The 16,748-nt window shown below is 30.0% G+C and overlaps 1 protein-coding gene across 13 annotated transcripts in view; it reads right to left on the bottom strand.

The window, feature by feature from the left end:
* Window positions 1-16,748, bottom strand: part of unc-104 (kinesin family member unc-104) — a 248,891-nt gene that overhangs the window by 160,617 nt on the left and 71,526 nt on the right. For 8 of the 13 annotated variants that reach the window (XM_085818584.1, XM_085818589.1, XM_085818586.1 and 5 more), the window contains 4 exons: window positions 12,072-12,234; window positions 10,887-10,968; window positions 5,479-5,558; window positions 2,758-2,849 (listed from right to left, as the gene is read on the bottom strand). In XM_085818584.1, the coding sequence (XP_085674710.1) occupies window positions 2,758-2,849; window positions 5,479-5,558; window positions 10,887-10,968; window positions 12,072-12,234 (417 nt within the window). The remainder of the gene's footprint in view (window positions 1-2,757; window positions 2,850-5,478; window positions 5,559-10,886; window positions 10,969-12,071; window positions 12,235-16,748) is intronic. The other 5 variants (XM_085818587.1, XM_085818591.1, XM_085818594.1 and 2 more) reach the window with 1 other exon arrangement.

Genomic DNA, 16,748 nt, shown 5'->3' with positions numbered 1-16,748 from the left:
AAATGTTTTACTAGATTCTCATTTCATGATTCTTTTATGAAATTTTTTAACTAAAATTTAATTAGTGTTTTCACAGAAGAGTTTTAATGAATGAGTACAATGTTACAATACCAAATAACTAAACACATATCTAATAAACTTTATTTAATGGTACATATTTAGATTATTCCATGTTTTCCATTTTTTTAATACAACCAATAATTTATGCCATTACCAAAGTGAAAATTCAATTAATAATTAATAATTATCAGAATAGGTTCTTTCAAAACTCAGAATTTAATTTTGTTTCCTTGATTTCTAAATCACGTGCACATTTCTTACTCATGGAATTAATTCATAATGAACAATACAAACTTCCTGAACAAACATGAAAGATAAGATTAGGTAATTTGAACATGGCAAAGAATGCAAGGGTTATTTGCCTAAGGATGATGGATGGCTTTAGAGAGGATATTTTAAAGGAAAATGGCTAATATTCATGTTACATATGGAGAAATCACAAAAACGAGTCATATAGCCAGCCCATTTGCTTAGGTTTAAATTACCAGCATTCAGCAGTCTTAATCCCTCAAAAATAATGGGTCCAAACACTATGAAAGAATTGATGAATTTTATATGAAATATGAAAAAATTGACCCAAAATTTCAACATAATATGAAGTTCAAATTATGTTGAAATTTTGGGTACTTTTCCATTTTGCCGGCAAAGACGATAAAGTTGCCAATAATGGTAAAACTGATGCCAAACGAAATATCCCCGCTGGTAACCTTTTACACATCATTTTCAAAACAAATCGCAGCCATTTTTTATCAGATTGATTGTTTCTTTCAATACTGGCATACAATTTTACATAGAATTTTTAAGTTCAATAGATCAATTTTATGCTCTAAGACCATTCGCGGTAATTAAGTCAATTAGGATGCAATCACACCGCTCACTCGAAGGCAAAAATACAGAAAAAGCAAAGAAAGGGTTAAATTCATCAATTCTAATACGAATGCAATAGTGAAGTAAAGCACAACAGTTTTATATAATTTTCTGAGTATACTATTAGTACGAATTGAAATAATTCTTGCATTCCAAATTAAGATTTAACTTGAAATTAATGTAGATGATTACTAAGAGAATTCGATTTTTGTAGTGTACTTTACACAAGATGAGATCACTTAGGTTCACGTGATATGAACCGGAGAATCGGGTTGTTGAACCATGAAAGCATAGTAAATTCTTAAATTAATGTCTTTTTACAAATTTATGGTCTTTATTTATTGGCTTTTTACAAAATTTTAAATGATATTAAAATGTTTATGCATTCAAAATAAAAAATTCTTAGAACTAAAATTTTTTATGTATATACTGTATGTTGTCGCCAATAATGTCTACTTGACGAGATTTGTGCCGGCAAAACGATAAAGTACCAAATTTTGGGAAAGAGATATGTATATTTTTGTCTGCTGTTAGAATATAGCTTTGTTATAATAACTGACACCATGTATTTTGACTACTAATCTTAATTTATGAAAACAGTCTATCAAGATTTCTCTCTCAGTCCATTTTATCATACAGCTGTTAAGTTTTTCCTCTCTATTCATTTTACCAATGGATACAGCAGAATATGTGTTTTTCAAGTGTATTAACCAAATATTGTGAAATTCTGACAACAGAGCATGCGTTTTTCAAGTGTATTAGCAAACATTGTGAAATCCAGCTCAAAACAGCCTTTCAATTCATGAGCTATTTTAGCTAATATTAAGTCTTTTTTACTGAATTATTTTCTGTTTTCATTGCTTATTTTTATTTGTTCAATTCTTGAATAAGGCCAAGTAAATGCTAAATATTTGAGTGTATTATTATTATTTTAAATTTACTGCTGAAATTTTAAATTTACAGCTGAAAAAATGTTTTTTAGAAATTAATACAACCTCTGCCCAGAAAGTTTGATGAATATGTCTGTAGTTACAATGGATTGTTGTCTTACATAAAACAGCTGTTACTGTCCTTTGAAATAATCCCACATTGGTGGTAATGTACATATGAGAATGGCTGTACAACCATTGGAAACTCCTGGCATAGTTGTTTTTAGGGATGGCCTCCAGATGGGTTACAACATTATGTTGGATGTCCAAAATATTCAAAAACCTCTGGCCCTTCAATGCTGATTTCAATTTGAGGAACAAGAAAAGTCTCAAAAATGTGCTATTAGGGAACACAACTTCCCTATTTACCAGGAACTGCTACATCAGAAAAGCAGTGTGTGGCCAAGCATTGAGCAGGGTCTAGCATTTCACGAGATATGTTAGTTCATATCAGCATTTTTCAACGATTTTCCAATTTTGAAACAGAACAGCATATTCATTCACTGACCCAATTTGAGTTTTGATCACTCACTCAATATGCTCACTCTATAATGAGCTGTTTCCACACAATAAATATGCTCACAGTATAACCGTTTGGGAACGGGTTCAGACCAGCTTTGACCTGTCTATCACGCGATGTGCCGGTTGCACATTCTTACGACCATAAGCACTGTGACGTCATTCACCGAACTTTCTGGACAGAAGTTGTATTTATTTTTTTTACTTCAAATGAAGTTTCTAGTTGAATAAAAATTTATTTCATATAAATTAAGCCAGTTTAATAACTACAAATTCAAATACAAAGTTTATTACGTGTAAAATTTATAAAAGTTTTTTTTTAAAGCAATATTTGATAAAACTACAAAAAGAAATACATGAACATATTTAAGAAACAAAATACCTCCAAAATTTTCAAATATGCAATGTTCATTTAGTATATGTGATCCACTGAGCTTGATGTCTTGAGGAACATTTGCATCTGGCCGTCCTACCCTGGGTTGAAAAAGGGGGGGAAATATGACTGTACGTCAGTGACAATAAACTTGCTAGGAATACAAAGAAAAAATTAAATTCTACAAATCCTGTTATACTATTTTAATGGGGGGTTGTATAACAAATTAAATCTTGGTACAATAGCTGATACTGCTGGACGTAAAGTATCTTCATTGTTTTTCAGCATTGGATAAAATTTGAATTTAATAAGTATTAAAGCTGAAAAAAAAAAAAAATCATTTCACATATGTATGTTTGAAAGGCAGAAGAACATTTAATGACATTTCAGAAATCATGGAAAATTCTGTTCTAGTGCCAATCCAGAATTCAATCAAGGATTTTTGTGGAAACTCAAGTTTTAAATTTGAGTCATTTGATAGATCAACAGATTCATTTTGGGCTTTATATGACAGGTCATTAATCTTATTCATGACAATTAATATAATTTCATTAAAAGCCTCATTAATGTAATTTCCTTAAAATATATCTGAATTAAATTTTCATGATCCTAACATATCCTAATATTTTGCTTTGCAACCTTATTTGGAGTTGCAACCTCCAGTTTAAGAAGCCCTTTTCTAAAAAATTATTTCACAATTTATAATGCACTGCATTTAATATGCTAACATCACAGATGAAAAAAATTGCAAATTTAATTATACAAGAAATTCCATTCATTAGCACCTCTTGAAATTATGCTGTTATTAGAGCTATTAAAGGATCTGATATTTAATTCTGATGTATTTATGTAAAATAAAATATTAAATACCCAATATACTGATAATATTAATATCCGATAGCAATTTTGAGTTGAATGGTTAATAATATTTACTTCCTAAAAGCTCTAACTAAGAAGGGATTTAAAATTAACTTAGGGTACTTCATTCAGAAACTTTGTAAACTTAGCAAATGTTCAATAGGGGTAAACACCTCCAAAGTACTTGTTAAAATACATTGCTCCAAATGGATTTGATAACATGAAATATTTTGTTGAAAAAATCTCATTTAACTCTTTGACGGGTGGTGGGACGCCCACCATTTTTTATCAGTTTTCATCTCCCAGATGGAAGCTGAAAAATTCCATTTAAAATACATACAGTTACCTTTGAGTTCTCTAAATGTATAACAGATGGCAGCACCAGTATTCATTCATGCAAATTATGTAAAATAAAAATTCTTTGCAGGTCTAATTTTTAAGCAGTTTTTTTTTTTTTTTTTTTCTTAATTTCTAATGCAATTGAAATCGTCTGAACAACTTTTGGTGTTACAATGAATATTTTCATGTGAAAGTTTCCTTTTCTAATAAAAGTTCTTATTTAAATTCATATATATTAATTAAGAATGGTTGAAATTAAAGGGTAAACAATCTTTTTTTTTATTTTGCGAATATGATCAGTATTTTCTAGATAATTATTCAAAAACATTTTTTATATCTTGCACTTTCACTTAGTTGCTAAAGCTATCACTTTAGATAAGCATGTTAGGAGAATTTACACTCAGGCAAAGATGCCATTTTACTGCTCTAGATGTGCAAAGGGACAACCGGTATCCTATCACTTCATGAATTACCTTAAAGGTTTACCTGTTTTTTTTTTTTTTTCCCATGAAATAACATTGTATTAGGGGATAATTATCTACGTGTAAATTTATTTTTTCAAAAAAAAAAAAAAAAAAAATATTTCTTACGCACCGAACCTTAAAAGGTTAAAGATAATTTATTCAGAAGATATATTTAGAATTGTATCTTGAAAGAGAGAAAAAACCATACTCAGAAATTCTGAAAGCAACAGTTAAAAGAAGTATAAAAAAACAATACTAGAGATAAACATAATTTACATAAATTATACAATTATACATTATTAGCACAGTTTTTTTCTTTCCGTTAAAAAGAATGCTATTTAATTACAAAGTTCTTTAACGGATGCAGTTTTAGAAATGAGAAAATATAAATTAAAATTCATTTCAAAAAAACGGTTTTCTGAATATATCTATCTAATCAACATTACAAAGCTAAATTTATACAGCTTTTAATTTGTAATTCCATTCAAATTGTAGTGTAACATATACTCACAAGTAGGAAACAGAAAACAGTCATTTATTTTTAAAGCACATGTACTAGTATGTACTATAATCAAAATTTTAATATTTCAGTCAACAATTTTCTTTACCTTAAATCTTCAAATTATACTTTCTACACCGTAATTTTTTTATCAATACAATATTTAATTTATTCAAGAAAATTATTTAATTGCCATTGAAAAGTATTTTTTGAATTCAATGGTTTAACAAACTGCTGCAAACAAATTTGTTAAATATAGTCTTAGGAATCAAATCTAGTGTTTTTTTTTTTTTTTTTTTTCAGAAAACAATATTTTTTTTCTAATATTTTTTTTTTACATATTAACATTTTTTATAGCCTCCCATACATAATGCACTGCATTTAATATGCTAACATATTCAGTTATTCCAATTGTAACAAAGTAACAATAATAAATAATAATAAATACCACTTCTGACTAGATTTTTATAAATATATTTATGCAAAATTAATACAATAATTACACATCATATATTACTGCATAAAACAAATTTAACCAGTATAAATCTATAAAATATCTATGTAACTTACCTAGTGATTCCATCCTTAATATAATAGATCAAACATTCAGACATCAAAGGATCTTCATTCAAATTTACCAAATGTGGAGTCTGAAAAAGAAGAAAACTTTTAGAATTATGTTCATATTAAAATCAAAATTTATAAAATATATGGAATCAAATGCATTAAACATACAGAAAATTAAAGTAATTGCAAGAATACACAATAAGGAAACATTCTCTAAGTTTTCGACCCAAGTGTTTTGACTAATATTTAGTGTGGATCAAAAACTTACCACATTCTTTTGACAATTTATCTTCAAAAACTATATTCCTTTGACAATTTTCAGTGAAATTCTGAAAACAGATTGTAAACTTATTCTCACTGGCTTTAACCTTCTGAACATGGAATGTGTGGATAATATGTTTACCTTTTATTCTAAATATATGCAAAGAAAATTCATAGCATTTCCACAGAAACTGGAATTTCAATTGCAATCAGATCTGCAGGAAGAAAATCAGATCTGCTTTTTTTCAAATGCTTTTATGAATTTTGAATTGCAGTTAGAAGGTTAAAACAGCATTGAATACTAGTTGTGTGGATAATGCGTTTACCTTTTATTCTAAATATATGCAAGGAAAATTCATAGCATTTCCACAGAATCTGGAATTTCAATTGCAATCAGATCTGCAGGAAGATAATCAGATCTGCTTTTTTTCAAATGCTTTTATGAATTTTGAATCACAGTTAGAAGGTTAAAACAGCATCAAATACTAAGTTGGGCATATTGATTTAGACAAAATAAGATATTTAAGACATAAAGTGCTCCTTTAACATATAAGTCAAATTTCAGCAGGTTACTTAAACATCTACATAATAGTATCTTTAGATCACAAAAACCTACAATATGCTCCACAGAATAGCATGTTAACTAGCTTGAAAAAATGCAGCCATTCTTTGCAAAATTGATAAAATTGAGGTAGCACATGGTTATATTTAAAACATAGTGACAGTTATCAAATGCCATTTTTTTGTACACAATCACCACAAATGTAAAACAAAACAATGAAAAGTATGACGAAATCATAATCATTATCATATAAATAACTTAATGTTTCAGCCCATGGATATTCTCCATGCTAAACCAACATTAAGCATCAGACACAAAACCCGTGCAGCATGAAACACCTCTCAACCACTTGCGCTAAAACAATGTGCCACGCATGTCGAGATACTTTTGTCTCAAACCTCAAGCGACGACTCAAGCCACGTCGATAGGCATATATCGCAAAAAGGAAAATAACGTGGTGAACATGTCGCCTAACAACGAGATTGTTTATTTCTCGAGTTACAGCTCTAGATTGCACTAGCAGATACGGAGTGGCATAAATGAGACACTTTACCACTTGTTATATTATAGTGCACAACACTGCAACCATGAAGTTTAGTCGTAGCTCAAGTGGTTAATAACATTCATTCTGCTTTGCAAAGCACCCAATTATTATACACATTTAATGATCAACTTACAAAATTACTTAAAGTTATTAACAGCATTCATGTTGTGACTTAGCCATATACATTTAACTTATGTACTATCATAATGCAAACATTTACCTTCCATTCTTTGATGGAAAGTTTTGCAATGGTAAAATTAGATTGAAAAATAAAGTGTCAGAGTCTGTTTTCCTTTTCTCTGGCAATTTATTTGGCCATCCTGAATATTTGTAGCATGCTTCATCCTTTCATTTTCTAACAATATCTAAAACAATTGAACAATGATCCTGTAAATTTTCCATAATTGCATATATGAGCAAGCTGCTTATATTACACCTTATAATAGCATCTTATTTAAGGTAAATAAGTTTACTATGAGAGACCATACTGCATGAACAAAATACATAAAATTTCAGAGAAGTTTAAGCCCAATTTGGAAGAAAACAACTTATGATCCCACAGGATATACTGCAGTGTCTGCTGCTGAAGTAGTTAGTATGTTGAGAATTTTTATCACATAGCACATATATGTACGTATTTCCTGAAATCAAATTACAAGAAACAGTTGTAATTATACTAAGGAATACTTATTTAAAATATGGTGAATAATATAAACTTATAAACCTGAAATAATATTTACATGACAAATAAACATCATTAAACTTAGACTAAAATTTAATATGTATTAAAATATTAAAAAAAAAACATATATTTTACTGCAAAATGCAAATAGTTATTTCATACAAACAATTCATATATAGCAAAAATATTCTTGTTAGGCAACAAATACTAATTTTCCCTATTTGCAAAGTTTAAAGTTGAATGAAACCACTATGTACTATACAGTAGAAAAAAAATAGGATTTTATTATTTTTACAGTAAGTGAAGTCACAGTATTATTAACTTTACAGAACATTTCAAGAATGCAGTCAAAAAGTGATATCAGTACAACTTCAATTATTCAAACAATGTTAAATCAAATTGAATGTTGAAACATAAAAACCAAAATTTAAGTTCTTTATCATTGAATTAAATACTTGATTATTTGAATATTTTTTCTGTTCTCTTGACTTGCATCTCATAGAAATTCAAATGTATAAAAAGAAAAAAATTACAAGAATTTAAAAATTCTTTTAAATAACTACTGCTTTATACAGATTACACAGAAGTTCAAATATAAATAAAATAAAAGCTTAAAATGTTCAATAATGCTTTACACATTGCTGATTTATAATAACTGGTAATTTAACATTAAATAATAATAAATTATGAATAAGTGTAAATAATCCACTAGAATAAGCATTACAGCTAGTTAACTGATTGATTTAGGTAAAACATGTGGCAATTATCTGTCTAAGGGAAGGATGCATGTCAAAGACTTTTTTTTTTTTTTCAAAAACTAACTCATATTTCTGTTATACATGAGGAAAATCACAAAAACAAGATGCAATTAGCCTATTTGCAGGGATATAAACTGGTGTCACACTGCCATTGTGTACTTGTCCAGATGGGCTCTGTAATCCCTTAAGACACATACATTCATAACTGCAATTTCTTAGCCAATTTTGCTAAAGTTTGGGACTTCCTATATTTAACTTTTCAAGAAAAATGAAATTTCATCAGCTGGACTTTTTAATTGAACATAACACGAAAGGATTTTATATTAAAAAAATTTCACTACTTCCAGTGTTGAAACTGTTATAAAAAACTCGATTTATTTTCAGAAACTCTATCATTGGAAGCATATGTGTTAGATTAATATTTAAGAAACTACTGTGCCCTTTTCTGAACGCAATGTATATAAATCATTCTTAAGCAATTTTCTACAAGATTCTATGTCCTGAAAACATATGGAAAAGATTAAAAAAATTAATGTTAAAAAAATCTTTGTCATTACTTATTAAAAGAAAATTTTCAAATACATTTAGTATCATTTCCATGGTTCTGCAATAAATAAGGACACTGATGAGTAAGTGGCACTGCTACATATGGGTTGACTCTATAGGAGATTCAAGGGCTGTAGATAAGAATAGCATAATTGACCTACTGGTATCATGGAAAGCCTTGAAGTTTAAAGCAAGCTATGGCCCAAATCACCAAATATATTATTACATACAAAACGATGAACATTTTTTATTGAATGCTACAGTATCCTCTTGCATAATTTACAAATAAAGAGAAGCAGCTATTTGTAAATTCCAAAAGTTTTTAAAATAATTAAAACTTAAATTCATAACTTCCTTTTTCTTTGCAAATTTTACTAAGTCATGGAACATTTCATATTTAACTTTTCAAGAATAATAATATTTCATTATACAAGAAATCACATGAGTTTTCAATTACGTGTGAATCAACCCATATCTAATTATTAGAACTTTACACTAACTAACTTCAAATAGTTCTGGAAGTAGCTGATATTTGTTCTAAAACATTTGTAAGTATAACATCTTTAATTCTTGTAAATAAAGTTGGCTGGATGAAGTTAACATCCTAGATTACAAGGCCCTATGATTTAAACATTTACGGGTTAATAGGGGGTATAGTCCCTTCTCTTACAGCAACACAGGCCTCACAGCGTGATGTCATACTGGAAATAAGGCAGTTTATCAGTGCCTGTGGCAATTAGTCCTACTCATTCAGCAATGCTGTTTTCAGTTCCTGGATGGTTCTCGGAGAGGGGTTGTGAGTTGCAATTGCCCTCCCCAAAACATCCCAGACATGCTCTATAGGGTTGAAGTCTGGAGACCTGGCTGGCCAATCCTTCTGGCGAATATCCTCACTCTCGAGAAATTCGTCGACCAGAAGAGCTCTATGTGGTCTCGTGTTATTGCCCTGTAAGATGAACCTGGAGCAGCCTACACCCCAGAAAAGGTGAACATAGGGCTCCGAGACTTCATCCCTATACCTCACACCAGTCACAAAGCCTCTGTCAAAGATGTCGAGAGGTGTGCGGCCATCCAACATGATGCCTGCCCAGACCATTACACCACCACCGCCATAATTGTTGATTTTGCGGACATTGGAGGATAGGTAACGGGTCCCTGGCTCTCTCCATATGAAAGTATGGCAAGAATCGGTGTTTAGGTTGAAACGGGACTCATTGGTGAAAAAAAGATTGCCCATTGTTCTGTACTCCAATAACTATGCTGCCTGCATCATGCTAATCGGACTTTCCTGTCCGTAGATGGAAGCAGGACCAAACAGCCAGTCTTCTGGTAAACAAACCTCTCTCATTCAGTCTTTTGAAAACAGTCACCCTTGTTACATGGGTTCCTGTAGCTGCATACAGGTTCCGAGAGAGCTGAGAAGCTGCAGCTCCTCTGTTACGCCTTGCTAAAATGGACAAAAAGCAATCTTCTCTGGCCGTCGTGGCTCTTGGACGGCCTTGTCCAGGCTTTCTCTCGATGTATCTAGTATCCTGGAATTGTTTCCATAGTTAGACACAATGCTGGGCATTAAATTAAACTCTATGCGTATCTGGACTTGCATTTGGTCTGCTTCTAGCCTTCCCACAATTTGCAACCTCATTCCATCATCTAAGCATTGGTGGTTTAAAATTATACTAAAAAGAATTTAAAATTATCTAACTCGGTCAAACATAATAAATTTAGTCTTTATTTACATGTTACAAAATATTTGAAAGGAAAAAAAAAAAAAAATAGATTTAAACATTTAAAATTATTTTAGAAATTACAATATATAATGTTGAGTCTAGCTTGATAAAGGAGTCCTAAAGGTTAATAGATAAACTACTCAATCGGCACACAAGATTTTGATTGATTCCCCCCTTAAATCTTAAATTCCTTATGCCAGTCCTTAAAATGTACATAATATCTGCAAGCATTTCTTATTCTTTATTATTATGTGTGCAAGTTTGGTTTAAATGTTATTTTTATCATTTAAAACCTAAAATTTTAAAATAAGAAATTAAAATTTTTACACACCTTTACCTTTTTCGGAGAAAACACTCCGACTGTATCGCCATCTTCTCGAAGAGCAACACCCATTTCTGCAAAAACAGCCTCTCTAAAAAAAAAAGATGAAAAAATTAAAAAAAAACATAATCTGAAAGCTTTCAGATTTTACTTTACAACCAAAGGGGCATTTGTTCAACATTTTGTGTGTTACCTTTATTTATTACATATTACATTCTTCGCACTTAAACTATAAAATTCAATTCAACAGCAATATTGTGAAATAATTTTTAAATGAGCATATCTTTTGAATTTCCAATACACGGTCACGTGCGCTGGAGATAAAAATGTTTTTTTCATACAGTGTTGCCATTGCTCCCTTTGAGTTTGTTAATAAAAAATTCTTTAAAGTGTTACAAAATATGAAATTGATAATAAAACAAATTCCAAATTCCCACTGTTTTATCACCGAGAAACATATATACATTTATGCAGATTCTTTATTATTTCATTTCTTTAAATATAACATAGGGCAATAATATTTGGTGGCAACAATTTGAAAAGTGAAATGGACATTTAAAGTTTCCAACACAAAATTCCAAAACAAAATTAATAGCCTTTCTGGGCTAACACCCTTTGGGCTGAAAAGTTTATTATTCTGTTCTCTGAATAAAATGCAAATTTCTGTGCCATTTCTCCTTCCATGTACTTATTAGCTAAAATGGCTATTTAAAGAGACTGAATAACATATCAGCTCAAGAATAAAAATATTTAAATTCATGTGAGATCAATCTAGATAAGGTGATGATCTAAAATTTTATATATCTCAAAATAATAAACCTTTATCATAAACATTATTTTACATCGAGTGAAATTTGGTACACTAGATAAAGTTCCTAAGGTTCTTTCTAAAAATTAATGGTTTAATGTATTGAAATAAAAATGAAGCCTCTTATAGAACATGCATTAATATATTTGAATTTCTTTAGAAATAAAAGTAACAATTTTTCAGAATAAACTTTCACCAAATGAAAAAGAGTGCAATGTAATCATGCATACTTTACTAAAAGATACAAATTATTTTGCTGCCTGTTTTTTAACCCAACAATACAGTTAGAAGACTTTCATTTTAGCATCATATGCAAGGGAAAACGAACTTTTCTTATAGCATCTTAACAACAAAAAACTAATTTTTGTTAACATTACAATTACTACCTTTGAAGACGAATGGCTTCAGTTTTCTTTAGTTTTTCTTCCCATGTTTCATTTAATTCTGCTATTAGTTTTTCTGACTCTTGAAGCTGCTCTATTACATCTTCCCCACTTGAAGATACTGTTCGCTGTTTCTTTTTATTGATGGCATTTTTGTTGTTTTCATCTGAAACAATAAATAATATTTTTAGACAATAAAGCTAAAGAAGTCTAAGAAAATGAAGTTTAATGGAAAGGGAGGACGACAGATTTTACATCACATTATTGAACACATAATAATCAAATAACTCTACTTAGAAAAGCCAATTTCTTATTTTACTTTCAATATATTGGAATAAAGAGAACTAAAAAACTATTTACTTAACACGTAAAACTAAATGTAAGAGTTCTTCTCCCCCCAAAAAAACATGTATTTTTTTAAAACAATTAATTTTAAGCACATGCATCACATCTAGGCAATCAGTAAATTTCATGCATTTTAAAACTTTTTATTTCAGAGGTGTAAATTGTACTAAATACCTATATATGCAAGCATTACTTAAAGATATTTCTAAACAACCATTTAGCTTGAAGTTGCCGCTATTCAACAGCAACAGGTAATCATGAAAAAGATATCCCTAACTTATTTTTTTCAAAGCAACTTGTGTCAGTGTGATTTGCACCTTATTTTGACCATGATTTGTGTCTTAAATATTTTATTGCTGCAGCATGATTTGATTGGATAATCATGAAACTACCATTCCAGCATAATATTGTGAACAAACTCAATATAAGAGAATATAAAAAGAAATGTCATGGTTGTTGTATTAGATCCAAAGATTAAAATACTGAAACTTAAAGATCAAGGTATGCTTCCATTGCATTATTTTTTATACTGAGATTAAAATCTTAAAGGTTGTACTTAAATAAACAAACAAAATGCACCTATAGTTAATTATGAATACTGTATTAGCAGCAAAGCCAGTTAGTCCTAGAAATGAAGCTGTTTGAACTTCTATTCAGAGATTTCAAGCCCCCACCAAAAAAAAAAAAAAAAAAAAAAAAAAAAAAACTATCACTTGAATGCAGAAGCAACAAGACATTAATTAAGAGATAATAATTTTCAAGGCTGATGGCCTAATTCTCCAAATTGTTTAAACTTCCATTTAGAGATTCCAAGGAAAGAAAATCTATCACTTGAATAAAGAAGCAAAAAGATATGAATTCAGACATCATCAACCTTAAGGTTGATAGGCTAGCTTTTAAAGTTCCTTTTAAATCTTTCATCATTTCAAAGCTGGAGTGGACATTTTGAAAAAGATAATCTGAATTTTGAAACTAGTTTCAAAGTAAATATCAGTTAAGGATTACATCTGTTGCAAAGATCTTTATAAAAAAATACAAACCATCTAACTAATAAGCAGCCTTAGACAGGCAATTCCATAACAGGCAAATATTGTCCCCATAAATAAAATCTGGTCAAAATGCAGAAATATATACATGTATAACATGTACACAAATGATAGGTATGATCAACAGTCAATAAGACTGTAAAACATAACTAACTCAATAAAGTACTTTAACACCAGTGGTGTGGGGTCCATATGTGCAGGGTGTGCACTGCACACCCTGGCAAAATTATGAGAGACAATAATTTTCTGCACCTGTCTTTATATGGTATATAGTAAATATTATTTATAATATATTCAAATATTATGTGGATTTGCTTGCTTGTATTCCCGCAGTGCCTGCGGTACTAGGTGCTGCATCACGTAGTGCGTTCAAAAGCAAACGAAAATAGGAAGTTTTGATGTGTACGCACTAATAGAAAATCACGCTTTATATGTATGGGCTACTGAAGAAGCACAGCATACCATAGCACTGAGGCAAGTGCAGCTATTTTTCCTGCACTTGGCATTCAGAATCATCCAAAGGAACGGTTTATTAAGCGTTGTTTTAGAGCGGGGACTTGCGTGCTGAAGCGCTTTTGGTTTTTTAACTGATTAACTGGCTATACGATTTTGCAGACGGTTAATGTTTAAATTTATATATTGCAAGATTTTAATTTTATGGAAATATAAAAGAAGTATTTTATCAATATAAAGGGAATGTTTTAGTGTGGTAAAGTAATTTCGGTGATGTGTTATATTTATAGAAATAATTCACTGAAAAACAATTTTGTTAGACAATTCCCTTAATCGAGGAAATTATATAGGATTAATAACTTTAATTAGTAAATATGATGACCTTTTAGCAACCCATCTAAGAACTGCAACTGTATTTTCTGGAACCTCTAATAGAATACAAAATGATATTATTGCATCGATAAAAAATATTGTAAATTCAGAGATCATTTTCAGCATTGAAAAGAGTAAAAAATTATGCATGCAATTTACAATGAGGCAGAATAGATTAAGCAATTTATCTCTAATAACAATAGAAAATGAAATGTTGCACTTATTACAGTCAAAACCAGAGTTTTATGATCATGTAATTGATGATTTTGTTAGTAATATGGATAGACGTATGGATTTTGTGTACAAATAAATAATAAAAAGTTAAAGAAGTGTTTAATGCACATTTTTTATGGTTTTATTATTATTGTTGTTGTTCTCTGCATAACCTGCATGAAAACCTACCGCACGCCACTGTTTAACACCATTGAGATGTGTAAATCAATCACAACAGCAACATTCAAACTCAGTAAAGTGAATGCAACTCAACCTAATTAACATACTTTGCATTAAGAGCCTTCAATCCTTCTTGGCCGAGGGCCACATCAATAAATTCGCAAAGATCTGCGGGCCACGTCTCTCAAAAAATTGTGTAGTCGGAAAATTTATATGAAAAAGGGAGGTTTCTTTTGCAAGCCTATGATTGATTCTAAGCAAAGAGATGGTGTTACACATTTGTATGTAGTATATACACTGGTTCCAAAAAGTCAAATGGAATTCGAATTAAAATCTTTCGCAACATTTTTAACTATGAAAAAAAGTATAAAGATGATTATACAGAACAAACAATGTTACAAAATACATTTATAATTAAAAAAGAAAAAAAAAAAAACCTTACATTACTGTTGGGAGAGATGGTAGTTACTTTAGTTTTAATGTGAAATTTGACATTGTTTTTGCTTGTTTAAAGCTTCAATATCCTGTTTAATTTGTATTGCGCATTTCATAAAGTTTCCTCTAAATATCTGTCTGTCAGCCATGTTCTCGTTTTTCATTTTACTCAAACGTTGTTCACATATGTAGGTACTGCCAAAGTTAGAGAACATAAAGAGTAAATTTTTATGAATTCCTGGATACTTGTCTTCGGTTACGTACTTCGAATAAAAATCAATTAATGCAGGATTTTCAAGAAACTTGCATTTTACTGCAGAGTCCAATGTAAATCTATAAATTTTAATTAAAGTTCAGGTGGAACACTTCCAACGTCTACTGAAAATGTCGATGTTCTCATGAACATTTCGTTTTCACGAAAATCGGAAAATCTGCTTTTGAATTCCTTTTTCAACTTTGATATGCATTGTATATAATTATTTGAATTCCATGTTGTAGAGTTCTTCACACATTTCATCAGTTTTGGAAAGTGAGTGGAATTCTTATTTAGCAACTGACTTTCCCACAGGATTCATTTTGTCTCAAAAGCTTTCACAAAGTATTTTCCTAGTAAGCGGCAGTTCAAATCATTGAGATGACCTGTAATATCGACAAAAAATGCAAAGTCTCTCAACCATTTCTCATCACTGAAGTCGTGAATAAATTTCTTTTTAGATTCCATGAACTGTTAAAATCTGCTCTTCAAAGAAAACAGGCACCAAAGCAGCTTTCCTCGGCTCAACCAACGTACTTCCGCATTATACACAACGTCACCATGTTTAGCTTCAAAATCACTCAGTAACTGCTGAAATTGCCTGTGTTTATGTCCTTTAGACTGAATGAAATTACCCGCTTTTACAATAGAGATAAGAATAAACCCTTTTTATGAAATTGAGATTTTACGCATAATCAAATTTTTTATTTTTAAAATTACATAAAATAAAGTGAAATTTAAAAAAAAGTCATCATTTTTAGAAAATTTTATCTCAAATAATATCAGAAATGTCAATAAAATGTTTTAAATATCAAGAATAAGAGAAAATGAATTTTTTTTTAAGACAAAAAGCTGATAAGGCAATGTTTATTGAAATCAACTTTTTTTTTTCAATTATTAAATTTTTCTTCAAATTGAAATGTGCGGCCACTAAAATGCCTTCAGCGGGCCACTGGTTGAAGACCCCCTACTTTACATCATCATCGAATTTATTATTTTATCATGTCACTGTCACTGACCCCCCTCCGCCCCCCTTTTTTTTACTGAAAACAAGAAGTTGACTTTTTTTTTTTTTTAAACAGCAAAATAATCAGTTGAAATACACCATTCCCCAATTAAAACATCATTTTATTTAATTTTCTTTTTTCTGCACTGAAACTTTACAATGGAATAATTGAGTACAACCCTTAGTACAAGAGCTTCGATTAACTGAAATTGGTAAATTTAAATATAAATAATGTTGGCAGGAAAAAAAACCTGGATGAAGAAAATACCTAAATTCTAAGAGATAAAAAATGTATAATATTTTTCACACAAATGTTACGGATTATTTTAACCCCCCATTTTTCACATTTTGGTGCAAATCTCAGTGACAAAAATAAA

Source organism: Stegodyphus dumicola, chromosome 6 (assembly GCF_044657685.1).
Source record: "Stegodyphus dumicola isolate Sdum_Otavi_A_Nest chromosome 6, ASM4465768v1".
Taxonomy (NCBI): Eukaryota; Metazoa; Arthropoda; class Arachnida; order Araneae; family Eresidae; genus Stegodyphus; species Stegodyphus dumicola.
The sequence above is the reverse complement of the archived record's forward strand: the minus strand, read 5'-3'. Positions and strand labels throughout refer to the sequence as shown.